The sequence below is a fragment of the Plecotus auritus genome (assembly GCF_963455305.1).
Source record: "Plecotus auritus genome assembly, chromosome: 6".
NCBI classification, from domain to species: domain Eukaryota; kingdom Metazoa; phylum Chordata; class Mammalia; order Chiroptera; family Vespertilionidae; genus Plecotus; species Plecotus auritus.
In genome coordinates this window covers 123,643,540-123,670,109 of record NC_137773.1, presented here as the reverse complement: position 1 = coordinate 123,670,109, position 26,570 = coordinate 123,643,540, and the positions used below count along the sequence as shown (strand labels likewise).

Below are 26,570 nucleotides of genomic sequence, written 5' to 3'. Positions count from 1 at the left end.
GTGCACAGCACCAGCCGCGTTCAGACACGTCCTCCGACAGCCATGCTCTGCCATGACCAGGACGCTCACGCTCCGGGCCTCAGAGAGCAGGGCTCCTGGTGAACAAGGGAGCGGCCGGGGGGCCTGGGACCGCGATCTCAGTGCTGCACCGACTCTGCGGAGGCGCCACCTCTACACGACTGTTCCTTTCGGTGGCAGGGCTGCGTGTTTCCTCGGAGGGCGGGCCTGGCCCACGCTCCCATCCACCTGCGTCTCTGCACCAGCACCAGGGAGGCCCGCGGCTCCGCTCCCAAAGAGCTGAGCTCACCGCGCTGCCGGGGCATGGGAATGCGCCACTTTGGTTTTGTGAGGCTCCAACCAAAACAGAGAATATTTTCATTTTCATTTCTTAGCAATTGAGGATCCGCTTTTAAACAGAAATTGGAATCGCCGATCTCTGGACATTCCTTCCTGAGGAGTCACTTGAAGATAAGCCAACCCAGAGTCTCACTGCCCATGTTCCCGGGGCCCAGGAGACACCGGGGCTCCTGGTCACACACCGTCCCCAGGACACGCGTGCCTGGAAACTCCAAGCGTCACATGGGCCAACATCATGCCATCAGCCTCCGTCTCACCCACCATCTTCCTCAGATGCCACACGAAGCAGCCAGGACAGCATTGGTGCTCCCTTGTTTCACTCTGGCTGCTGAGGAGTCGGGGCCCTGGTCACAGCCAGGGAGCGACACTGAAGCCGGTAAGCCACGCTACACCTTCGCTTCCCGCCCGCTCCTGCCTCCCCCAGGTTAGCTGGGCATCTTCACTGACTAAGCTTACTTTGGGAAGTATCTTTTTAAAGACAGAACAATTGCCTCAAAGCCATTATAAGTGCGACGCTTGCCCAGGTCAAACCTTCAAATCAGCATTAGCTTTCATCTTTACTTGGTGGGCAGGTAGCTCTGTGCTTAGACCTTGGGGGGCTGTTCTGCTGAATAGTCAATGGCCTGGTGATGAGCAGAGGGGAGCGCTCCCTGACAGAAGCTCACGGGTCACCCCAGGGAGGGGATCTGGGTGCCGCCCCTTCCTCTCAGGCAGCAGGAAAGCCTGGTGCTCGGACATGAATGTCCAGCCAGACACTAGGCCTTCCCTGTGCGGCGCTCGGCACCCAGTGGGAGACAGGGACAGATTTCATCTGAGACACAGGAACAAACTGGGACATTGTCCTGGGTGAGAAACGTGTGTGGAAAGGGTCAAGCCTCACACCACACACTCAGCATCTTTGCTGGCCCGCGTCCCCGCATCCCATCCCAAGGATTTCCCCATCCTCCACAATGAAGCCCCCTCGGGAGCCCAGGCCGCAAAAACCACCGGCCCTCGGTGGAGAGAAAGCTTTCCTAAGGACCAACAGGACAGGGAGGACAGGATGCTGGGCCCGGGCCTCTGTCCACACACACGAGTTGCTGCAAAGAAAGGCTGGGCTGAGACTGGACAAGAACCCTGCCAGCGACCCGAGGCCCTGCAGACTGAACGCCTACTGCCCCAACTCCAAGCGCAGCCTCGCCAACGTTCTCGGCGGCTGCCGCCAGCCGTCCCAACGCTCTGTGCTGCGGCTCCCTCGTGCATTTCATGACTCCAGCTCAGAGTGTGTTTCTAATCATCACTGTGGAAATTTACCCAGAGGATGACTAAGCACACAGTACAACCTGCCTTGATCTGATGGGGAAGAAAATGACCAAGTGGAATTCGCTGTTTCTCCAGCAGAAGGCTGGGCCCAGGGCCAGGCACAGCTGGTACACGCAGCGACTGATGGGAAACGCAGGCAGAGGGCCAAGCTGTGCCTCCGGCCCACAGATGCGGGGGTGGGAGGGCTGTGTCCCGCACCTGGAAGGGCTGCTTCCAACTAGAACACTGTCTCAGGAAACCGGAATTTTTAGAAGGCCAAAAGGGACATCTTATCTCCCTGTCCTTCCCTTTCTCTCAAATATTCTCTTCCCATTTACTTAGATATTTTTAACATTATAGTTGAAAACTTTCAAAAACAGAAAGGTTGGAAGAAATGTAACATAAACCCTCATGTACTCACCACTTAGACTTTACAATCAACACCCGGCTCTATGTGCCACATCACACCTCTGTCCGTGTGCCCATCCTCCCACGCACTCCCGCTCTAACATAGGACACGCTGAAAAGTACCTACTGGACGAACTGGAACCTCACAGTCAAGTCATACCACGAGGGTGTCGCCAGGGCCTGCTTCCCACTCTGGTTCCTACGCCCCTGCCTGCCTACAATCTAGGGTCCCCAGCGGCCTCAGGAGTGTCAGGGTGCAGACTGTGGTGTTGCGCTTCGCCAACCCCTGTGAGAACCACAGCCACACCTCAGGGAACCAACTTTGCGGCCACAGCACCAGATTTCTACGCAGGAAGAAGGAAGGAACGTGGGAACCGCTGCCCAGATCCCTAGACTAGCTCCTTTGTCACAGACAGGGCACAGGTGAGCTCTAGCCGTCACCCATGGGCCTACGATGACAGCCCACAGCACAGCACCACACCGTGAACTCCAGGGGCCTTGGACCCAGATGTCCCACAGTAACCTCTGCCCTGCTCACAGCCCACATCCTTTAAAGCAGCCGCTCAACACAGACCCTTCATTTTAAGCAAACCCAGAAGATGAAATCGTGTCCCTGCCCTAATTAAAGGGGTGACTGCATGGTATAGAGAGCTTGTGTCCCGTGACTTAGAGCAGCGCTGGTCAAGCGCAGCCGGGCCATCTCTTCTAAACCCAGCTGCCTGGCACCCGGCTCCGCCCATCTCTTACACACTACTTACGGCCGCCGCCCACTACCGCTAGTCTGCACTGCCCAGACAAGACCCCATGGCAGCCAGAGCTGGAAACAGCGGGAATATGGTGTTCTTACCCCTGGTCCAGAGTAACCCCACAGGGAATCTTTGTAAAAGAAAATTTAACTTAAACACAACGATAAGTGTTAACAACTATTACATAAGATGAGGCACAATCAAAATAAGGCATTTCTTGCTCTGGAACTGCTGGTGCTAACGGGGGCCCAGAACCCCAGGTACTCACAGCTCTTTCAGGTTCTTCATCTTCGCAAAGGCATCAAACTGGACAGATCTGATCGCATTCTCGCCAAGGTTCCTGCAAAAGAACACTCTTTACTGAGGTAGAGAGCGCCGGGCACCTTCTAGGCAGCCCGCATATGAGCCAGGGACTAGGGGGTTTTCAGGACAGTCTGGCTGTGCAGGGAGCCTCGGGGGGAGCCAGACCCGTGTCCGGCCCTGATTCCACTTTTCACAGATATGGGCAGGAGCATGGGGAATAACTTTGAAACCAAGCCAGCCTTCAGGGGAGCGAGAGCCAGGAGAGGCCTGCTCACCACCCAACAGGCAGACCTCTCCAATAGGTCAGCCTGACCACAGGCAAGATACAGAGAATCTAGCCCTGGAGCACCCTCCTCGGAACCACGAGGAGAAAACCTCCCGCGAAGTTCTCTGAAGCCACTGCAGTGGAGATGCCAGGCTGGGCCGGGCCAGGCCCTGGAGTGTGGAGGGGCCAGGCCGGGCTGGGGCAGGGCAGGAGGTGGAAGGGACTTATCCATCGCCGACTGCATTAATTGGGAGCTCACCCCGGGCCGTGTGCAGTGCAACTGCTCCTGGCACAGGCAAATAAAGGCCAGAGCTAAAGCTGACTTATAACGAGAAGGAAGCAGCTGGCGTTCTGATTGCCTGCATCTTGGCTTATAACTGTGGTTAAGTGGCCAGCGGCTCCTGAGCCGCACTTGGTGGCCGGGTAGGGAAGGTCTGCTCAGGTACTCACAGGTGCTCCAGGCTGTCCAGCCCGGAGAATGCTCTCTTAGCCACCGACTTGATCTTGTTTCCAGACAGAGATCTGCAGTTTCCAAACATCCAAAACGGGGGAGCGGGGGGTGAGGGGCGGGGCAACAAGGGAGGGCAGGAGAAAGAGAACACAATTAGGGCAGTGCTGCCTGATAGCCTGGTAAGTGTGTGCGGGAGAGGCAGGTGGAAACCTGACCTGCGCTGAGCTCACAGGGCTGAAGAGCACAGGCCTTCCCCTTTATGAAAGGAAAGACTGACTTTATCTTCATTAGAATCCAGCAGTGATGACAGGCTGGAATTGCCAGAAAGGCCCCTTGCAACATTAAGTGGAAATCACCTGGTCCTGGCTGCCTCTCTCCACCAACCACCCGAGTGAGGGTGGGACTGAAGGTTAGACGTGGCCGCAGAGGAGCGAGGAAGCGGTCAGAGATGGAAATGAAAACTCAGAACTAAATACCACCGACTTCTGAAAACTGCATTCTGGATGGAGGTTCCCCAAGGAGGCAGGGGAGGGTCACCGAGATGGCGCCCTAGTCTACACCTGGGCCCCAGGGAGCTGGGACTTGCCTCGGAAGGCCCTCTGGGCCTGCAGGTGCAGCACCTTGGCCTCTTGAGCAAGAACCCAGATTGTCAATGACACCCATGGACCAGGCTCACCACGTCCCAGCAGAGGTGTTCTCAAAGGTCAGCCTCCTGTCTCCTGCCCGGATCCTAGGCCGCCCACCCGCTGGGGGGGCTCCTGCTTCCAGCGAATTCCCACCCAAACTCAGCAGCGATGGCTGAGTTTTCTTAGGAATCACGATCTGACACAGGAAGGCTTTGCAATGCACAGGAAAGCTTGTTTCTGGGGTGGGGTGGGGTGGGGTGGGGGCAGCATCTGGAAGATGCTGGACATGGAGACGAAAAGAACCAAGGTCTCAGGGTTCCCTCCTTGTCACCAGGCGCTCTGATGAGAGCCTGTCGCACAGGGAGCTGGCTGCCGAACACGGGGTCCTGCCGAGCACCCGGGACACAGGCCCCAGGCCCGTTACAGAGGGACTGCTGGGAGTCGACCCCTGGAGATCTGAGCTGCCAACCTGGGGGACGATGCCTGGGCGGGCAGGCGGGGAAGGCAAAAGCCGGCCTGGCTCATGCAGGGGGAAGGGGGAGGTTCCTCATCCAGGGTCCACTGAGAATCAGGAACAAGATCTCAACTCAGGCCAGCTCCTCCTGCAGACCTACATGAAGACTGTGACCCACAAGAAAAACAAAGCCCCAGACCTCCCTGAAAGAACAAGAGGCAGAAAACACAGCCTTGAAGAAATCCAAGGACGTGGGCAGCCTGATGGGCCCAGCACCAGCTGAACTGCAAGGGCCCTGGGGACGTGGCAAACACCAGGGTGTTCCTTCAGAAAGACGTGATAGATGCAGCCGCCAGCCCCGGAGGAGGCGCTGCCTCTGCCTGCTGCCTTGGCCACCACGAGCCCATGTCTGTCGGGGCTTCCTGATGCCCCGCCAGGAACACACTCTCCTCTGGGGCCTCTGCTTAAGAACCCCCAACCCCCAGCAACTGAGTGTAGCCTTCAGACAAAGCCAGCTGTTTGCTGCCTCCGGAGGTGATGGGGGCACGGAGGCCAAGACCCTGCTGCCTCTCCTTTCTTCCGGAGGCAGTCTGCATGGATGTGAAGTCTCATCCAAGTGTCCACCACCTCTCAGTCTGCAGCTTATAATTTACACCAAATAAACCATGCACACAGATGCCGGTGGCCACGCTAACCAGTGGCCTTCCCTCTTCCTACGCACCGACCCCCCCTCCACTTGCCCGCCCCAGCGGAGCAGTAACAGCACCCTGGGCACTAAACCCCTCACCCTGAAGCACCACCCACCTCGCATTACTCAGCTCCAGATCCTAGCAAATGTTCTGACTGTGGTGAAATCTGTGCTTATTTCATCCTTTAAATACCAGTCACACTGACCTCTTTTACAAGGAGGGCAGGCTGTTATTTCTAATGGTGACAATAGCAATAAAACAAATTCTCAAGTTCTCAATTATGCAGGGCTGATCACCCAGCTGGTAGATGAAAACAAGGCCCACATTCTCCCCGCAGACATCTGGGGTGGGGGTAGGGCTTGGTTGGCAGAGGACAGCCCTATGCAAGGCTGCTGTGGAGGAAGAGCGGTGCTTCGGTGCTTCGGAGGAGGACACTCCTGCGTCCCATGTGGCAGACACCCCACTGTGCTGTCAGGGGGAAAGGGGCCAGGACAGGAGGCGGTGGGGGAGGGGGGAGCGTTTTCAGGGAAAAGGACTGACTGGCATTTGTGATGAGCTGTCAGAATACAGGATGCAAGGAGAGACACAGTCCTCAGCCCACACAGCTTCTGAGTACAGAAGGTATGACAACCACTTCTCAAAACACATCAGAAACATTCACTGTACACTCTCCCCGCCCAGGCTCCCCAGGCCCCGCACCGCTGCTCCCAGATGTTACTTCCCACCCCCCTGCCTGCGGTCAGGGGCAGGCTCGGGGCCACAGGCTTGTCTCCCTCGGTCTGTCCTCCTCCAAACCCACCTCGGAGAGGCAGGTGAACAGTGGTAACTGCTCCGGTCCCCACTCCTGCAGAGAGTGCTGGGGAGACACGTGGGTGAATGCCACTCTGCCACCCACCAGCCGCATGGTCTTGGGAAATCCCTCCAGTTGTTTCCTCAACTACTGAAAGGCCACATGACAGACAGCCTGCCCTCCTGCACTGTTAGATGTGACACACATGGCCTTACAGAATGACTGGCCAAGTCTAGGAACTCAGAAGAACAAAGCAAAACAGCAGATACCTTGAATGAAAAACAGCTACTGCATTACCCTTGTAAATGACTCTGCTAAAAATTATGATCGATGACAAAAATACTGATTCAAGACTGGCTTTACACATTTCACACAATTTCTAGAAACTGAGAAAGAGGTTAAGACTCCTTTGTGCAAAGAACAATGGAAAACTTGGCTGTTTTCACATCAGTTCTAAATGGGGTGGGGGAGAGACGCTCTGACAGGCCCGGGACACCAGGTCTTCAGCCCTAAAGAAACCACGCCCAGGGCCACAGGAGAGCACTGGCCAGAGAAGCTGGGAGTACGTCTCCCTCTCCTACTCAGATTTCTCTTCCCAAACGAATGCCAGCCAGCTCTCCCTGGCTGCGCCAGGACCCAGGAGACGTCAGACGCGATACTCACAGCTTGCTGAGGCTGTCGAGCCCCGTGAACGCGCCACTCGTGTCCTCTATTGTGCCCGAGATCTCGTTATGGCCCAGGTCCCTGGGGAAGACAGACAGCTAGCTCACCACCCATTTCTCAACTCGTTCTTCACATGAAGTGGAGGACAGACTGACACCCAAGCTGCCACCGTGAGGCTGAAACATCCAAGTGTATTCTGGGCACCCAGCTGCGACACCCGAGGGAGAGAAGCGCGGCCGCTGAGCCCGTGTGGTGAGGCCTGGCTTTCCCAGCTTCCCGCAGGCCTGACGCATGTTGAACATGCAGCTCTCCCACCTCATCGGCTCCCCGTGGGCCAAGGCCGGGGCCGGGAAGGAGAGTTGCAGACAAGCCTGGTTTGTGCCCACCCCAGAGAGCGGACACCTGGCCCTGTACTAAGAGTCACGTTTCCATCTGCTCTCTCACCAACCAGAGACCCTTTTCTTTTTCCTTTCTCTTTAGACCTCACCGAGACATGCTAATTGACTTTTAGAAAGAGGGGAAGGTTGAGAGAGAGAAGCGTCTATGTGAGAGAGCATCGACTGGCTGCCTTCTGTACTTGCCCTGACCAGGAATCGAACCCACAACCTTTCAGTATATGGGTCAACATTCCGACCAGTTCTTTTCCAGCTGGTTATATATAGGTGTGAGACTGCGCACTGAACAGGTCCGTTCTGGGTCCAATTCTGACTGGCAGCTGGTGAAAGGGGCCTCAACAAAGCAGCTGGCTGCCCGCCTGCCCTCACAGTGGGGGCCCCTCCACCCATCCCCCACAGTGAGACGTACAAGACACGCAGGTTTCTGAGTCCCTTGAAGGCGCCTTCCGCAATGTGGCTGATGGAATTGTGGTTGAGGCGAAGGATGCTCAAGCTACTGAGGTCGGCCAGGCTCCCCTCGTCCAGCCGGGTGAGGTTGTTGAAGGACAGAGTCCTGTGGAGGGAGGGATGGGGTGCTGGGGGGGAGCAACATCACTGAGGTTGCCCAGGTTCCCTCTTCCCTCCTGGGCATCAGCCATGGCAGCCAGTGAAAGGGGCCTCAACAAAGACTGGAACTGAGAAACCTTGCACTTATTAAGCTGAAGTAACAGATGCAATGAGAATCCACTTTTCTTCCTCCAGAACCGTGGTCAGCAAACGGCGGCTCGCGAGCCACATGCGGCTCTTTGGCCCCTTGAGTGTGGCTCTTCCACAAAATACCATGGCCTGGGCGAGTCTATTTTGAAGAAGTGGTGTTAGAAGAAGTTTAAGTTTAAAAAATTTGGCTCTCAAAAGAAATTTCAATCGTTGTACTGTTGATATTTGGCTCTGTTGACTGAGGAGTTTGCCGACCACTGCTCCAGAACAACCATCTTTTAGAGCTGGGGCAGGAGCGGGGCAGGGGCATGTCCACCCGGCCGCCCGCCTTAGCCGCAGCCGCCCACCCAGAAAAGCCTCGTGCCATCTCAGGGACCTTGGACACCAGCGCGGGCTCCCTGGCCCAGCGGGGCCTGTCGGGGAGTCTCCCAAAGGGACGAGGGGCCGTCTGTCTCAGTCAAGCGCAGTTACAGGCACAGGCGCCTCGCCGCCAGGCCAGGGCAGGGGACCTGGGGGGGCAGGGGAGGAGCCAGTGCGGCGACCTGGTTACACACAGGAAGGCAGAGATCGCGAGGGCATGTAAATCGTCCATCAGCGTGTCGCCATCTCTCAGGCCCACAGTCCTTTCTGTGTTTGAGCCCAAGTAACCCCATCCCTAAAGAAGTCCATGTTCCTTGTAGCCATTAATGTGCAACAGCTCTGTGAACAGCTGCAAGAACAACCTTCTGCAGGCTGCCCGGACCCTCTCCAAGCCCAGGCGGCCTAGGCTACCCCTGGGGAACAGAGAGAGGGGAACAGGAAGAGTCAAGCTCAAACCACTGAGGTCTGCAGCCTCAGGGTCCTGCTCCAGGCCTGGTGCTGGGCTCTGGCCTCCCTGCTGACAGGCCAGTGCCTCCTCTGAGCCCTGCCCGCCTGAGCCCACCCCGCCCACTGAGCTGCAGGACGCGCCAGGCCTCCAGTCACGCCAGGTAGGCAGTGTCTAATCAGCACAGCGCACAGTGGGCGACACGCACATTGGGCGACACTCACAGCTCGTGCAGCTTCTGGCAGAAGCTCCAGCCATCGCGGTTGATGCGGGAGATGGAGTTGTTGCCGAGGTGGAGCTGGTGCAGGGCTGTGAGGCCATAGAGCGAGCCGCTGTTCACCTCCACCAGGCTGTTGTGCTCCAGGTGTCTGCAACGACAGCCACATGCATGATGGAGGAGGCGGGCCCAGGCCATTCCCCACGGCCATACACCACAGAGGCACTGGTTAGCACCAAGGACCCAATAACAGTACACGAGGATGAATGTGTGCGCGTGTGTATATGCACGCGCGTGTGTGTATGCACGCGTGTAGGACAAGACAGGCAAACCCAAACAGATGATGGTGAGTGTCCAGGCCAAGTTCAGAAGTAAGCACACAAAGGGGCAGATGAGTTACACACAGAGGGCAGAGCCCATGAAAGAAAAACCTTACAGATGAGGAAACCGCCAGAGACACAGCTTTAGCTCTGGCGTCAGACCCCTTGGATTTAAATCCCAATTTTGCTCCTCTGTGAGCTGCATGACCTGGACATCTGTCAAATGGAGGTACCCAGGAGTACTACTCCACAGGGCTGCTGAGAGGGACACGAGAAAACACGTCAGAATTCAGCATGGCGCTCAGGGCTCGCGCTTCCGCCAAGAGGAAGCAAGGACACTGCCACCAGCTTCCTGGCCCTGCCGTCTGGCCATGCACGGCCTGACCCCGAGAACAGAAGCCCGTCACCCACATGTTGCCCCACCTCGTGTTACAAGGACTCTGGGCAACCACATTCCGCTGTTATCCACCTCACTTTCTGCTGCTGCACAAAAGGAAGCACGTTTACAACTAACTCAGGGAGCTGATCACCACCCAACGTGTGTGGATTTGTTCAACATGAAAACCACGTGTGCGGGCTCACTGCACTTCCTGCAAATTCTCTTTTCAGCTCAGCCCACCCAGCACACAACCACCTGGATGTCTAATCTAAAATGACAGTTTTAAGATGTCAATTGAAAGTGTACTTAAATATGTAAAAACAGAGGTACACCCGGTCCAAGGTGGGTATAGAAGAGAGGGAGAAGCAAAACCACAGTGCTAACGCCATCACTCCTCAGTGTGTGTGAGTGCATGTATGTGTGTGTTTATGTGTGTGTGAAGGTGCATGTGTGTATGTGTGAGCATGTATGTGTGTAAGTGTATGTGAGTATGTGGGTGAGTGTGTGTGTGTGTATGTGGTTGCCCAAAGTCCTTGTAATATTGAGCGCGAGGCAACATGTGTGGGCATGTATGTGTATGTGACTATATGTGTCTATGTGTGTGTTATGTGTATGTGTGTTTGTATGTGTGTATATCTGAGTGTATGTGTGTGTCAGCACGTGTATATGAATGTGTGAGTATAAGTGTGTGTGTATGTGTGTCAGTATGTGTGTGTGAGTGTATGTGTATATGAATGTGTATATGTGTGAGTATGTATATGTATGAGTGTATGTGTATGTGTGTGTATGTCAGTATGTATATGTGTTAGTGGGAGTGTATGTGAATGTGTAAGAGTATGTGTGTTATGTGTATGTGTGTGAATGTTAGTATGTGTATATCTCAGTGTATGTGTGTATCAGCATGTGTATGTGAATATGTGTGCGTATACGTATGTATGTATGTCAGTGTGTGTGAGTGTATGTGTGTGTGTATGTGTGAGTGTATATGTTAGTGTGTGTGTCAGTACGTATATGTGTATGTGAATGTGTGTAAGAGTATGTGTGTGTGAATGTGAAAGGCATGGTCAAGAGAGAGCACGATGGAATAGGAACTAGAATTGTTTTTGTTTTAGTTGCAAAGAAAACTAATAAAAAAAACACAATAACATCGTGTGTGGAGACTGGAGGGAGCGGGACAGTGTCTTGAACAAATGAAACCACTGACCATAAAGCAAGACATCTCAGAATGACAAACCGACAGCGGTCAAGTGTCTAACGTGGCATGGCCATCAGCAGGGCGACAGCCAGGAAAACTCAAGCAGAGAATGAGACGTGACTGCCTCTGGGAGCACAAGTCGGGGAGGGGACGCAGGCAGGAGGTGGACACCACGCTTTCCTCCCAGTCTGAGCATGTGTGCAACTGCGAGGCAGGTCCCTTCTGACGAACAGTAAACAAATGTAAGTGTCTGAAAACAGAAGCGGGGCAGCTGCCTTATCTGCCCTCTCTGCGTGTTCTTGCAGTTTTGCGTGACTCGGCGGCAGCATGGGCAGCGATGTGCACGTCTGTTCCCTGGGCAAAGGGGCAGTTGCACCAATGCCCGATGAGCTCACCAAACGAGCAATCTCCCAGATGAGCTGTACATGTTGGCCCACCTGCACATCAGACTGTCAGACCCCAAACAGGGAAGGGAACATTCTGTAGGGTATGGGGTGGGGGAGGGCGTGGGAGGGGAGCCGCGAAGGAGAGGGAGCAGCCCCAGAAGGATGGCACCCTGTCTTCACTACCTAATGTTCTCACCAAATCCACTAAACTGCCCCGAGATTGTCTTAACCTTCCAGGGAAACACCCTTATCTGGAGTCCCCAAAAACACGGAGTGAGGCCCCGGAAAAGTCCTAATGGCCCTTGGGCAGAGGGCGATGCAAACAGACCACACAGGCCCCTGGCGTGGCCCGCACACTCACAGCGCGTGCATCCTGGACAGCCCCCAGAAGGCCCCGTCCGTCAGCCGGCTGATGTTGTTCCGTTGCAGCTTCAGCACCTCCAAGCTGTCCAGCCCCTGGAACGTCAGGCCCTCGATCAGCCGGATCCGATTCCGATTGAGGTCCCTAAAGAGACAAAGACGGTGGGTTCAGAGCGTCTGGCATGCACCCCTCACCTGCAGCCATTCCCACACAGTCCCCGCTGGGTTTCCAGGCAGCAGGGAAAATCCGGGTGGGGGGGTCCCGGTGGAGCTGGTGTGCAGGGCGCCCACCAGGCAGCCCCCAGCACTGCCTGGGCCCTGGCTAAGGAACAAAGAGGAGGGGAGAGCTCCTGAGCAAGGGAGCGCCCATTCCTCCGGAATGGCCGTCTGCAGCGAGGAGGGGGTAGGACTCAGGATGCAAACGCCCCAGGTGAGATGCCTCGGCTCGGCAACAGAAACCCACACCAGACGCCTCACCCAGGAAAAATCTAACCACCGAGACCAAACGAAAGTGACACTTCCCACTGGCGGCACTCTCAACATCTCTAGTCACGGAGAGCAGTCACTGCCCACGGGGAGCGAGAGGACTGGACACACCACGGAGCACACGTTTGGCTTCTGGCCCGTGTGATAAACCTCAGTTAACCTAAAGATTTCAGGAATCTGGGGGACTGGGTCCATCAGCAGCACTGGGGGGAGGGACGGGGAACACAGGCTCATCAGAAAGCCCTTGGTTTTCCCCAAATACTTGGGCAGAACCTCATGGCCTGCCTCACACAGACCTGCCCAGCGACAGGACCTGGGATGCAGGGAGCAGAAGCCGAGCGCTGGCGGGGTGCGTGTGTGAAGCCAGGCAGAAGCAGCGCTGGGTACACCCCATCTTGCTATCACACCTAGCTCTGAACACCTGTTTTGTTCTGTTTAAACCAAATCCCAATAGTGGCTTATTTTCCTGAGATATATTCTTTTGCTGCAAAGAAGATACAGAAAATAAAACGGAACAAATACTCCATCGGGTTCTGAAAATAGTTTTCTTGACTCCAAACTCTGGACCATTCCCAGAGGGTACTGGGCCTTGGTCATCAAAAAATAAACAAAGAAATCCTTCCTTCAGAAAAAATAAGTCAATCAACAAACTAGGAGATGAAGATGTTGGCCCCTCTTGCTCAGGACTCCCTCCAGCTACGCTAACTTCCTCTCACACTGCCCACGCGCTGGGCACCATGACGCGCCTGGCACAGACTGTATAGTCCCTTTAAAAAGACAGAACCTCCACGACCAATAAGGAGCCCACGCGGCCAATAAGGAGCTTCGCCAGTGTGGCTAGCAAGCAGGAGTCCTCCTTGCGCTCTGGAGCATGGCCACAAGTCGCGCCCTCCATCCTCAGTGAGTCTCAGCAGCCTGAGAGCCATAGGCACCAGACCAGCATCTGGTCTGCTTTGGTTGGTGTCGCCACTGGGTCATTGCGGATGGTTCACGCAGGGCTTGGCCCGGAGCGAGGAAGGAGCTGCATTTGGCGCGGGGTCCTTGGGGAGGTGTGGCCTCCATCAGGTTTGGTGACCTGAATTAACATGCGGGTTTCTACACTCACAGTTGTGTCAACCTAGGCAGCTTGAATGCTTTCACAGGAAGCTGGGTGATCCTGTTCTTGCTCAGGCGAAGCGTCAGCAGCGACCGTGACAGACCATCAAAAGCTCCGGACTCCAGGGTGCCGATCCGGTTGCTTGCCAGGTTGCTGGAATGATCCGGAAGAGAAAATACAATGGTCAGCAGGAGGCCTTCCTCGTTCTGTTACGGATACCAGACCCGCCAACTTGGGAAAATAAGCCACCACCCCAGAGACACAGGTGTCCTGAGACACTGTCACCCATGCACTCCCCACAGGACAGCCAGGTGAGGAGGTGACAGCACCGCCCACGGGACAGCCAGGTGAGGAGGTGACAGCACCGCCCACGGGACAGCCAGGCGAGGAGGTGGCAGCACCGCCCACACAGGACGGAGCTGTGTCTGCCTGGAGCCCATGCACTGCGGCCAGTGGGCAACCCCAGGAGGTGACAGTGGAAACAAGCACCGCCACCCCTGGAACCCCACACTCCAGCCCTGCTGGGTGCTGCCACCTCCAGCACCACCTGAAGGATTCCTTCTCAGCACCCATAACCCAAGGTGAGGGTTCAGGGTGAGAGAAGCCCTAGGAAGCAGAAAGTCACTGTGAGGCAAGGCCCAAGTGGATGTCACCATTTGGGGAAACCTTTAATTTTGAAGTGGGTTTCGTTGTATGGCTTATGTAATAAATGTGTACAAACCCATTTATGGTAGCCATTTTAAATCTATCAAAGACACACTCCAGTTAAAGAGACTGGCACAGAATCTCTTCAGAACACAAGCCGCACAGCGATGGGATCCGTTGCCAGAATTACGCGTGCCCTCCCCTCCCAGCGCACGGCAGCCCACAGCCCGCCTCTGTGGTCCCACTGTGCGCACTGACAGAGTAATAAGAGAGGAGAAAGGACAGAAAAGGGGGGAACACTGACATTCCCATGAGATGCTACCACTAACTCTCCTATTCCCCAAACAAGTGCGGGTTTGGGTGGCTTAAGCCAAAAGGAGAAAGCTTAGATAGAGCTTTCTACAGGGAGGGAGGGAACAGGCATCTTCATTGCTCCACCAGGCAGCAGCCAGGACAGGGCACATGAGGATCCTGTGCAAATGGGGCTGGACCGCTCGTTCCCAACACTCCGGGTTAAAGGAAGTCTGGGATAAAGGCACGCTGGCCACTGTGTGCCAAGGAGAAAGCAGCCCTGCACTCAGGCGCAGAGAGAAGGGCGCTGCCACTCCGCTCAGCAGGTGGTGGTGTCCTGGTTCCACACAAGGAGGTGCCAGGTGGGGGGCAGCTCTACAGAGCCCACCCGGGCCTGGGCTCTGCCACTCTGGCCTCTGAAGGCCCGGGGCTCCCGTTTCCAGTCCTGGGCCTCGCAGCCTGAGAGAAACCTCTCATCTCCCTGCGGGCCCTGGAAAATGCTCGTGCTGAGCCTGGGCCGCCCGAGCAGATGGGTCACCGTGACCCCCATCCAGCCTTGAAGATGGTCTCCAGTGCATCAGGACCGAGTCAGGTGGGAGTGCACTAGCACGTCATCGGAACGTGTCTCCTCCGCCAGGGCCTTCAATATCTTCCCCAAAGCAGCCTTTTCCCACCAACAGGCAGTGGGTTAAATAGGTTTTAACTTTCCTCCATCTGCTGTCCGATGGTATAAGAGAGCGCATTAAGGTGGGTAAAAGCAAAACAGACGGACAGCAAAGTCCAGCCGGTTCTGAGAACCCACAGCACAGAGTACCTGCTCTCTCAAGTGCACCAAGTGCGCGTTTTAATAGTGCGTGATGCTAGACAGACACACCGGACAGGAAGGCCCGCCTCGCAGAGGTCCGCCTGACCTTCCTCAAGTGTTGGCCTCTTTCATCTCCGCCTTCCTGGGAGGCAGCCCCGTAAGCAGGAAAGAGAGCAGGCTTTGTAGCCAGGACAGGCCTGTATTTGAGGCTCGCATCTCCTCTTAGTGGTGAGTCTACTAAGCTCACCTGTATGCTCCCCGGCCTCAGCTGCCTGTCTGTCTCTAATGCTCTGCCATAGAGGACGCAGCCCTGGGCGCCCGGCACTGGGCCCTGCAGAGGCTGCACAAGGAGCTCTGTGCCCAGCCCCAAGGCCTCCGCACGGCCTCGGCTGAGAAGAGGAAGCGCCCTCCCCCTGCCACCAGCCCTGGTGCCCAGCAGCGCGGAGGCACTTACAGCTCCTTTAAGGGCGGTCCCTGCAGGAAGCAGGCGCTGTGCACCTCCGTGAGGTTGTTCCAGCTCAGGTCCAGCACCTCCAGCGCCAGGTAGGCCCTCAGCTGGCGCCCCTCCACACTGCGGATCTGGTTGTGCTGCCTGAAACACACAGAGGGAGGTGACTCGAGCATGTCTTTTTGCACAGAAACAACTACTTTCCCCACCACTTCGTTTAGACACATTTTTTCCTGTTTTGCTTTCAGAAAATTACAAATGCAGTGACACTCCAAGTGCGATCCCCTCTTCTCCCTTCCCTCAAGCTGCCCCCGGCTGGGTGGGTGCTAGACAGAGCACCCACGTCTGTCTGGGCAAGTCTGTCCGAGTTCCAAGCCCAGGCTGCTCCCCCAGGGCAAGAACACAGGGGACACTTCAGACACGCGCAGAGCGCACGGCATGACCAGAACCCGGGGCTCTCCGATGCCCTCCCATCAGCGAGGGCCCGCGACCAGCCAGTTCCCAGTGCTTCTCATCTCTAACCTTCAGGCCCTCATCCAACCCTCCCCCCAACCCGCCCCGGCGCCCCACTTATAGGGCTGCAGGCACCAGAGCCCACAGCCAGTTTAATCCATCCCAACACATCGTTACACTCCTCACATTTTACCAACACCTACCATGTGCCAGGCGTGGAGATAGGCACAAGGGATTTTAAAAAAAATCTCCCCAGGAGATCAGGAACCTGGCGCTGGATCTAACGAGATGGAATCCCCGCCCTCTGCCTCCAGCCCTGGTCACTCTGTTCCTGCTTCCATGCCTGGAAATGTGAGCTCAGCATCTCAGCCTGGAGCACTCAGGGCCCTGCGATGCCCCTGCAGCTGCCACCTCGGACCCGGGCCTTGCCTTGTTCTCCTCCTGTCTGCCTCTCTGTTGCTGCCACCACTCACCTGGCCAGTGACCCAATTCCCTACTCATTCTGGGGACACGGTGATCCACCCTGACCCACACGGAAGCATGCGCAGATGTTAGCGTAAGGATTCCGTGTTGCACCCCCTCCAAGAAAGGCATCTTACCGCAGTGGTTTAAACGTACTTTTAATCCTGTTTCTGACAAAGCCACAGTCTAATCAATGAGCCAGTGTTCATTAATCAGGAGAAAGACAATCCGTGGTAAGCAAGGCTGGAGGGAGCGGCCTGTGCGTGGCCTGGCCCGGCCTGGCAATCTCACCACCGCAGCCTCATCGAGGTTCAGAAACCAGTGTGGCGGCGGCATCCCTGGCTCTGGGTCCCGGCGCCCCCGGGCCAGGCCTGGAGTCAGCAGTGTCAGGATCTCAGCCATCAGATATTCTCCAACACACACATGAGCCAGGCGCTGCTTACCAAGTGGCATCTCTTTTAAACAAACCCTTGACCAAATCCGCTCCAGCAGCGTGAACAAGGCCCTCTTCCCAGAAGCTCGGGGCCTCTCACCCCTCCTTTGTTTTCTCACAACTCTCCCAGGCTCTGAACCCAAGGGCCAGTTTACAAGGCACAGCTCCACACACAGGGAATCTCTAGAATGAAAGACTACTTCTTCCCCTCACGCCCCCGCCTGCCCCCGCAAAGCTCTTTCCTTTGAGTTCTTTATTAAGTTCTTAGTGAAGATAGTCTCTTCAGTTTTCTGACTCAAAAAGAAAAAGAAAGGGTAGAATAAAATAAAAGGAAACCTTTATTATGTAAAGTATGGGAAAAAAGAGTAGGGAAAAAAGGCAGCAGAGCAAGCCTTACCCAGGAACTGTGGGAGCCAGGACGAGTCTGAAAAGACGGGAAGGGGCGCCAGGGCCTGAAGTGGAACAAAGAGGGGGCCGCACACAGTGGAGGGGCCACAGGCAGCTGCTGGAACCCCACACTTCTCCCTGCCTTCTCTCCCTTTCATCTTACACACATCTCCCGTCCTGTCAGCCTGTTTACTCACTGAACCAAAGGAACGCCCCTGCCCCATGCTAGGCCTGCTCTGTAGGAAGGGCTCTGGGGTGCGGACTAGCTGGGAGCTGGGAGAGCTCCAGACAGAACAGCGAGGCGCCATGGAGATTAGAGAGGGCAGAGGAGCCTGGGCGATACAGAGGCAGGAAGGATGAGCCTGGGGACCAGGGTGCTGGAGCCCTACGTGAGGGCAGGATGCCGACACCGGGGAGACAGGGACGCAGCAACGCAGAGCAGATGGGGTCCTGGAGCTGGCAGGGCAGGCGGGGCCATGCCCGCAATGCCTCCCGGGCCAGGCTGATGAGCAGGAATCATGTCACAAGGCCAGGTGAGGGTGTGGCAACACAGACGCAGACAGACATGAGACGAGAAGGGGAGGGCCCACAGGCGATGGCAGCGGAGGGGCACTGAATGGGACGCTGTGTGCTCTAGTCTGCAGACGTCAAGATAACCAGGTGAGCAGGCCACAAGGCTACACGTGGGTCTTCGCCCACTTGCAATCTATCCCGGAGTGGCTGCATCTAGAATATACAGATAGCCCCGCCCTCAACACCACCCAGGCAGCCTGATTAAAAATGAGCAAAGAACTTGAATCGATGCTTCCCCCCAGAAAAGGCATACAAATGGCTAATAGCACATGAAAAGATGATCAACATCACGATCGTTAGGGCTGTCGAGAAACTGAAACCTGGTGCGACTGCTGCAGAAAATGGTATGGTGGGACCTCCAAAATCACAAACAAAATTATCATATGATCCAACAGTCCTACTTCTGGGAATATATCCAAAAACCTGAAAGATATCTGACACTCGTATTCCTAGCAGTATTCACAACAGTCAACAGGTGAAGCAACTCAAGTGTGCATGGTGGGTGGACGGGTGGAGAAGCACAACATGGTGTACACACAAGGGACTGTTATTCCGCCTTGAGAGGCAAATTCTGACCCCTGCTACAACGTGAATGGATCTTAAGGACATTATGCTAAGTGACATAAGCCAGTCACAGAAAGACACGCCTGTATGGTTCCACTTGCATTAGGTCCAGAAGCAGCAAGCCGACTGTGGCTGCCAGGCTGGGGGGGGCAGGAATGGGGAGCTGGTCAATGGTACAGTGCTAGTTTGCAAGACGGAAAGAGCTCTGGAGTTTTGCACACACGTGTGTACTGAACTGCACACTTAAAATGATTAAGATGGCAAATTTTACAATGTATATTTTACCACAATTTATAAACAAAACAAAGCAAAAAACAAGTTAATTCATGCCTAAAACTCCAACAATGGCTCGCGTGGCTCATTTTGGACCAAGTCCTTACCATGTTCTCTAAGGCCCATGTGATGGCCACACACCCACCTTGCTGCCTCACTTCCTGTCCTCCACCCCTGCACGCACCACACTGGCCTCAGACACTGCAGGCTGAGTCCTGCCTCAGGACCTGTGCACTGCCCTGTCCCACTGCTTGACAAGCTCTTCCCCCGAAGACCCACCAGTCTCAGCCCTTACTTCTTTCATATCCTTTCTGTTCAAGTCCCCTTCTCAATGGGCTTTCCGGCCACACAGTCTAAAACCACAAGCACATGCAAGCTTCCCCCCCACCTCTCTCTCTCACACACACACACACTCCACTTCTTTACCTACTTTATGCCTCTAATTACCCTCTAAGACACCCGGGATTTTGCTTATTTCTAGTTTAACACGTCTCCCAGCAGATGTGCCTCCATGAAGGCAGATGTGTTTGTCTGTTTTGTCCACTACTCTCTCTCTAACCACGGGAACAGTGTGAGGCACACAACAGATGCTCAATGAATATTTGTTGAATGAACCACAAAGAAAGAAGATGAGTGAACTCAGAGAGGCTAAGGCTGGGTACAAGCTCACAGCTCACTAGCACTTAAGCCGAAGAGAATGATGCGAGCAGATGAATTCCATCAAGGAGCATGAAGGATGAAGGGAGCTGCCAATGGTCTGGGGCGGCGCTGCCCAGAGGCCGACCACCCAGCCCACACGGCTCCCGAGTTCCTCGGGCTTGAGCACTGCAGCTCCCACTGCCGTGGACACACGTGCCATCTTCTCCCTCGCAGCTGGTCTCTCCACACTCTAGACTAGAGCCCGGATCAAACTCTTCCTGAACTCCTCGGGCTGAGGAAAGCCGAGCACACAGCCCTGTGCTCCTGCAGAACTCTGCCTCCCTTCTCTCCCAGAGCAAGAACCACATTGTGTTAGGTGTCCCGTGGAACCATGGTCCCGAGTTCTTCCTCGCCTGTGACATGGCACAGCTGAAGAACACAGGCAATACCTGCCTAAGTTCCAATCCCAGGCTCACCACTTACAGGTGGGAACCTCGGAAGAGCCCATCTGTAAAGTGGGGTGGGAGCTCCTATGCCCCCGGGGCTGAGGTGACCGGCATGTAGCAGCTGCTCAATTAAACGTGCTCTCGTTTGTATCAGCCTCAGAGCCAGGCTCAGGACCTAGTTTGTTGGAGGTGCCTTGGGAAAAGAATGAAGAAAACTAATGAATGACTGGTCCCTGTCGATCCCTCTGCCACGTCTATGCAAGCAGGCAGGCCTGACGCCTCTCTGAGGAACGAAGGGCAGGCGCAGTTCTCACTCTTAGCTTCATGCATGAAGCAAGGCACGTGTCAAACCAGCCATGGGACAAAGGGCTGCAAAGCAGATCCCAGACCAAAACTTCTGCAGGACTCAGGGTGGCTGACTCCTTCCTTCCCACTCCTGCAGCAGGACTCAGCCCCGCCCCGGACCCACCCACCAAACCCCACCCTGCCCACCAGAGAGGCAGGCCCCATATGCCTCCACACCGCCATCCACCTGGGTTAGAGCCAACAGCCAGTATTTAGGAGACCCCCCACCCCCTCCAGAGTGGATGGCTGTGAAGACGTGTTTGCTGCCCTGTTCAACCCACATTCACTTTCCAAAACTGGGCATGTGCAACACAGGGGTCAGGCCATCACGCCTGTAACTAAACAGCTCAGCTCCAAAGAAAGTGCACACTCATCTTTCGAACCTCTGAATCCTTGTCCATGTTCTTATAGCAAAGCTGGCCAATAACTGAACACCTGCAGGCAGCAGGCCCAGGCCAACCCCAGCGAACGCACGCATGAAGTGGGTCCTAGTCTTATCCCTAGTCTCTCCATTGGAGAAACAGGCTCAAGGGCTGCTGGAATTTTCTGGAGTCACAGCTGGGAAGTGAAGGAGCCAGCACGCAAGGCCAGGGCAGCAGGCCCACCCACAGCCCATCTGAGAGGCTCCCCCAGCCCCTAAACCAGGGGTGGGCAAACTTTTTGACTCGAGGGGCACAATGGGTTCTTAAACTGGACCGGAGGGCCGGAACAAAAGCATGGATGGAGTGTTTGTGTGAACTAATATAAATTCAAAGTAAAGAAGCGGAGGGGAGAGCAAGAGAACCCTCCGCTCTTTCGGCTCCGCGGGCCGGATAGAACAGCCGAACGGGCCGGATCCCGCGGGCCGTAGTTTGCCCACGGCTGCCCTAAACCTTCCGAAAAGCTTGCCTAGATCTGAATGCGAGCTGTCTGCTTCCCGGTCAACCCAGACTGGTCCATACAACTGGCCTCCGCCAGGCCTCGCCTCTGTGCCCGCCCCAGGCCTGTGTGAGTGGCCAGTCCGCAGGGGGCTCCGAGCAGCTCATCGCAGCCATAGGCAGGTGAGGCTCCAGTTCTCCTTCACGGACACTCTGGGGGGAAGCAGAGCACAGTCCCACCAAGACAGTGTCCTCACACACCTGTATCTGAAGGGGGACAGAGTGATGTCCTAGGCATACAAAAAAGAGAGGGAGGGGAGGGGAAGAGAGGGGAGCAGAAGCCCCCCCCCCCCCCCCCCGCAACAACACGAGGGCTCTGTAGTGACGGGGAGGGGAGCGTGTGGCCAGAGCACATGGCCTTCACTCTGCCTAGTGTAGGGTTACCCTCGGGCTGCCCTCTGGGTGAGGAGAACTTAATAAAGCAGAAGCTAGTAAGCCAACACCTGTTCATGGCTTCAAAAATAAAATCAGTCTTCAAAGATATAAGCTCTGGCCACTTGGCTATGTTTTCTGGGCCGACGTTAAATTAGACGGCAAGACAGGCAGAGGCATTTGAAATCAACTTTTAAAACTTTTTATCATGAGTGATTGTTCCACACTTTTCAAGGTATTCCCTTAGCGTGGAAAAGATCTCAGGTCACAGAAAACAGTCAGGAAGCAAGAGTGAGGGGGCCAAAGGAGGCAGGGTCAGGGTCACGTGGATTGTACTTGGCTCCTGAAATCAGCAGATGTAGCCTCCAGTGGGCCAGGCTTCGTGGGTCATTGCAGTATCCATCCCAACTTCTCACCTCTGACGTTGGAGGATAAAAGAGCCATAGACAACACGTAAATGAGCGTGGATGTGCTCCAGTAAAACTTTATTGACAAAAACTACTAGATTTGGCCCCTGGACCACACTGTAGCAACCCGTTTGGATTTCTGAGGCAGGGACCTGGATTCCAATTCCAGGGCTGATGCAGCTTTGGACTCGTGTGTGAACCACTTTCTGCCTCTGGTTTAACGCCTCCTATTGCCGAGCGCACTGCCTCGTCCTCCCTGCAGTTTCCGTGTCTGACACCCAATCACACACTTCCCCCCTGGCGTTCCTTCCCCCTCGGGCAGTGAAATGGATAGGAGTGTAGTCACTCCTGGGGTCCATGCCTCTTCCTGGAAGAAGGTTGTTTTTATGTCAATCAGCCTCCTTGTAAGATGACCCAGGCTCCGCACAGCCCCGCACACAGCCGGCAGCGGCCTCTTCCAGGGAGACACTGGCTCTCGGCCCTGCTCGCTTAGGCTCTCCCACAGGCAGACACGGAGCCTGTGCACATCCCAACGTCACAGCCTGCAGGCCATGCAGTCCAATCAGCCCCAACCACGGACTCTTACCAGAAACAAATCTTTCATAATGTTACCTCAACATCACACGTGTAAGATGTCTTCCTTAACAAAGCCACACAATTCAACTTACAGCTCTTCCCCTGCGTGAACCTCTGGCTAAGAAATGGTGTCACTCAATCTAGCCCTGAACTGAGCAATGTTGTCACCCCCCTGCCACCACTCTCTCCCCACCTGCTCCGATTCCCACTCCCCCCCGTGAGCCTGGCCAGTGCACCCCTCTGTGCCCTGCTGTGGGCCCTCCTGGAGCCGCCTGGCTCTCACTATGGTGGCACAGGGTCTCACCTGCTGCCAAGCAGGATGCCCACAGTCTGACCTGAGCAAATGGGGGACACAAGCATCCTGAGGCCACGTGGGGCTACAGTGAACTTTACACGCCGTGCATGGAGTCCACACAATGTGAGACCATTTGTGACCCTGAAATTAGTGATTTTGTGTGAAATTCGGTGCAGGGCAGAGTGGCCCTGGTGCCCATCTAGGGTCTCTGTGCGAATGCCAGTGCCGAAAGCTGTTCATTGTTTCAAGAGCACATGAAGACATGACTTCTCCTTCCTTAAAAAAGGAAGTCCTACCAAGCAGGCCACATGGTCAGTGGGGCAGCGGTTCTGTCTGTACGTTTCTACTGAAGTATCTCAGGCAAACTGAGAAGTGTGTAAATCATAAGTAGAGACCATTCATTTTTACACAATGTTTGCCCCCATGTAACCACCTCTCAGATCAAGACACAGAACATGGACAGCAGCCCGGCAGCCCCCTCCTGTCATTTCCCTATTGTTATTCCTAAGGGGACCCTCTAACTTAACCACCAATGATTAATTTTGCCTACTTTGTACTTTACATGTGTAAACTTCTGCACCAGCCTACAGTCATTCAACATGATGTGTGTGAGATCCATCCACAAGGCTGCATTTGCAGTAGTTACTTCTTGTTCACTGTTCTGTGATATTTATGGAGGAAATACACTGCAATTCCTTTTTATTTTACTCTGGATGGATGCTGAGCTAGTGCCAGGCCGGGTTGCTGGAGAAGCCACAGCTATGCACACAGACATGCTCGCACTGCCCTTGGTGCACATGTGCACGCACTCTGATGGGTGAACGTGCCATGTGGCCTTACTCCCCAGCCGCTGAGCAGCTGTGCAGCCCAAGCACACACTGGCTGTTTTCCTTTAAACCAATTCCCCATAGTTGAAAGGAGTCCGAAAGCCATCTGACCCAAGTGCCATGTCTCATGCTACTTCATTCAACCGCATTCTCTTCCTTCACTGCTCCCCACAAAAAGCATGAGGAACAAGCCTGGGCCACTGAGCAAGGCCAAGCTCAATCTAATCTTGTTCATTGTCAAATGGAATCATTTTATATAATGGGGACGTAATGAGCTACAAAAGGAAAAAAATATATAATTAATAATTCTAAGTCCCAAATTGGCAAAAAGTAAGGTGCATGTACCGGCGTGAAGACCAGTGCCCACATGCACCTTGAAGATGAAGGGAAGGAGGTTTTAAGAAGAAGAGCTTTCCTAGGCCAACCTGAAGAAAAGTTTCTCATCCAAATGACAGTTGAGAGTATCATTCTCTCACTAGCTTGCTTTACATTCATCTTCTTAAAAAAAAGAAAGCAAAAGCATTTGTTCTATTGCACAAATCCATCATTTGCTCCAAGAAACCAGTGCCTCGCAGGACTGGCCCAGCCTGGGTTATTTGCTGGACAGGAAGTGGGAATCGGAATGAGCAGGTCTCTCTCTCTTTCTCTCTCTGACTCCGCTGCCCCCCCCACCAAACACACACACACACACACACACACACACACACACACACACACACACACACACACTCTCTCTCTCTCTCTCTCTCTCTCTCTCTCTCTCTCTCTCTCTCTCTCTCTCTCTGCTGGTAAATCACTGGCTCCCTGAGGAATCCTGGCAGATTCTCAGCCTGGCTGCAGATGACGGTCAGTCAGGATCTGTTTATTCAGGTGGAGATCTGATAAAAAACAACAGTGGCCAGTGGCGGGATAAACAGCCTGCACCAGGCGGGGTCAACCCCTCCAAAGTCAGGACTGAGCTGTGTCAACCAACCTCCCAGCCATTCACTTCCTTTAGCCTCCCCTCCCCTTAGGGTCTTCAATGAACCACCCTGATTAACTCCTTGCAGGGGAAACGTGACATCACAAGCCCAGGCAGCAGATACCGCTTGGTCCTCCCACTGTCGGCTTATGCACGTCCATTGGGCCCAAGGCCCTGAGTGAAGACACCTGTGTGCGGAAGGGTCAGCCCCTGGGCTCTGGAAGTCTAGAGTGACCCAACCTGGGAATGGCTACAAGTCCTCAGCGTCCAATCCAAACCAGCGGCGTCTGCATTCCATTTTCAGATGCACAAACAACAAACAAAGCCAAACCTCTTACAGAGTGCACAACTGCTGAGAGAAGAAAGCCAATCAGCAAAGGCTGCTACTGTCTGACCCCAAATCAGTGGCATTCTGGAAGCAGCGGAACTATGGGGCATAAGAAGACCAGTGACTGCCAGCGGTTTGGGGACAGAGAGGATGGAGAGCACAGGGACCTTCGGACAGTGACATTATTCTGGGTGACACCCTGAGCAAGGGCACATGGCATTAAACATTGCGGAAGCCCACAGAATGTACAATACAAACAGTGAAACCTAATGTAAACTGTGGGCTTAGTTAATAATAATGTGCTATTGGCCCATCAATTGTGACAAATGCACCCCCCTTATGCAAAATGTTAGTAATAGTGGAGCCTGGAGGAAGGGTATGGGAAGTCTCTGTACTTTCCACTCCATCTTTCTGTAAACCCCAAACTGCTCTAAAAGTCTATTAAGTATAAACAGAACAAAACAAAACCTCCTGAGGCATGAAGTAGTCCTGAGGTCATTACATCATCAGAATGTAAACGGCACAGGGCTGAGATTTTTAGTCAATCTTCTTTTCTGCTAGATTCTTAGCACCTAGGACTACGATTAGAACTTCAAAAGGCACTCAATAAATATTTGCCGATTAAACAAATGAATTACAACTTTAGCTCAGTCTCCTACCTTCACCACCACCAACCCAAACAACAGAATGATATTCAGGGGGAACACGGACATAAGACCAACCATCCCATTAACTTTTCTAAAGGTGTAATGTACAATTCACTTTTTAGGTAGAAAAGCTGACGCATGTTTAAAAGAAAATGTCAAATAAAATGGATTTTCAAGTTAATTGTACATTTCCCAAGTCAATTTAACCCCAAACACAGACAGCCATTGATCAGCCAGGGCTGGCAAAGGCGACAGCTCTCTTGTCAGGCAGTGGACCCAGTCCCTCCATCCCGCCCGCCTCCAACAGCTCGGGGCACTCGGCCAGTCTCCATCTGCACAGATACCTCCCAACTCCTGCCGGGGCCCAGAAGAGAAGGGTCGCGAGGACTCAGCTGGGAGCATTCCCATCACCCACCGTGGACCAGAGGAGGCCTGACCACACTCTCCAGGGAGAAGGCTGTGCCCTGTAACACTGGCAGGGACGTCGGGGGGGCAGTTCTGTGACAGGGCAGAGGTAACTTGTCCTGGCATCTACCTGGGCAGGACAGAGTGCTACCACATCTGACCAGCAGATGGGAAGCCAGAAGCAAGGAGCCCCTGCACCTGAATTTCTACCCACAACGGGCGCCCGGGGGTCAGAAAAGCCCATACAGGCTGACGTGCCCTGTCCTCCTCCTGGAAGCGTCAGCACATCCCTGTCTCCTCCCACCCTCCCCGCCCAGCACCCTGGGGCCCGCACACCCAGACCAGGAGGTGGTCCCCTCCACCACACCGGATGGACGCTTCAGGGCCCCGGGAGTCAGAGCACCAGGCTGTGAGGCCATCACGGGGAACAGAGCCCCAGCCCCAGCCCCAGCGCAGCCTGTGGGTGCCCCGCAGCTGACCTGGACTCCCCCGATTCCTCCTCAGTGACCGTCTGCAAGGCCCTATGTCTGCTCGCTCGGCTCTGAGGCAAGGCAAGAAGGAGAGCCCACCCACTTAACCCCAATCTAGCGCACAGATCCCCCCAGACTCGGGGCTGAACTGCTGTTCCTGGCAAGCAGAGAACGGAGGGCCAGGTGGAGGGAAGGCGGCCATCAGGAACAGGCGGGTACGAGAGCCCCTTATG

At 54.8% G+C, this 26,570-nt stretch overlaps 1 protein-coding gene across 1 annotated transcript in view; it reads right to left on the bottom strand.

Annotated features, from left to right (window-relative positions):
• Positions 1–26,570, bottom strand: part of LRIG1 (leucine rich repeats and immunoglobulin like domains 1) — a 104,659-nt gene that overhangs the window by 13,830 nt on the left and 64,259 nt on the right. Inside the window, exons 4-11 of the mRNA XM_080676303.1 lie at positions 15,564–15,701; positions 13,378–13,521; positions 11,788–11,931; positions 9,154–9,297; positions 7,838–7,981; positions 7,034–7,114; positions 3,811–3,882; positions 3,061–3,132 (exon numbers count right to left, since the gene is read on the bottom strand). Coding sequence (XP_080532429.1) covers positions 3,061–3,132; positions 3,811–3,882; positions 7,034–7,114; positions 7,838–7,981; positions 9,154–9,297; positions 11,788–11,931; positions 13,378–13,521; positions 15,564–15,701 — 939 coding nt within the window. The remainder of the gene's footprint in view (positions 1–3,060; positions 3,133–3,810; positions 3,883–7,033; positions 7,115–7,837; positions 7,982–9,153; positions 9,298–11,787; positions 11,932–13,377; positions 13,522–15,563; positions 15,702–26,570) is intronic.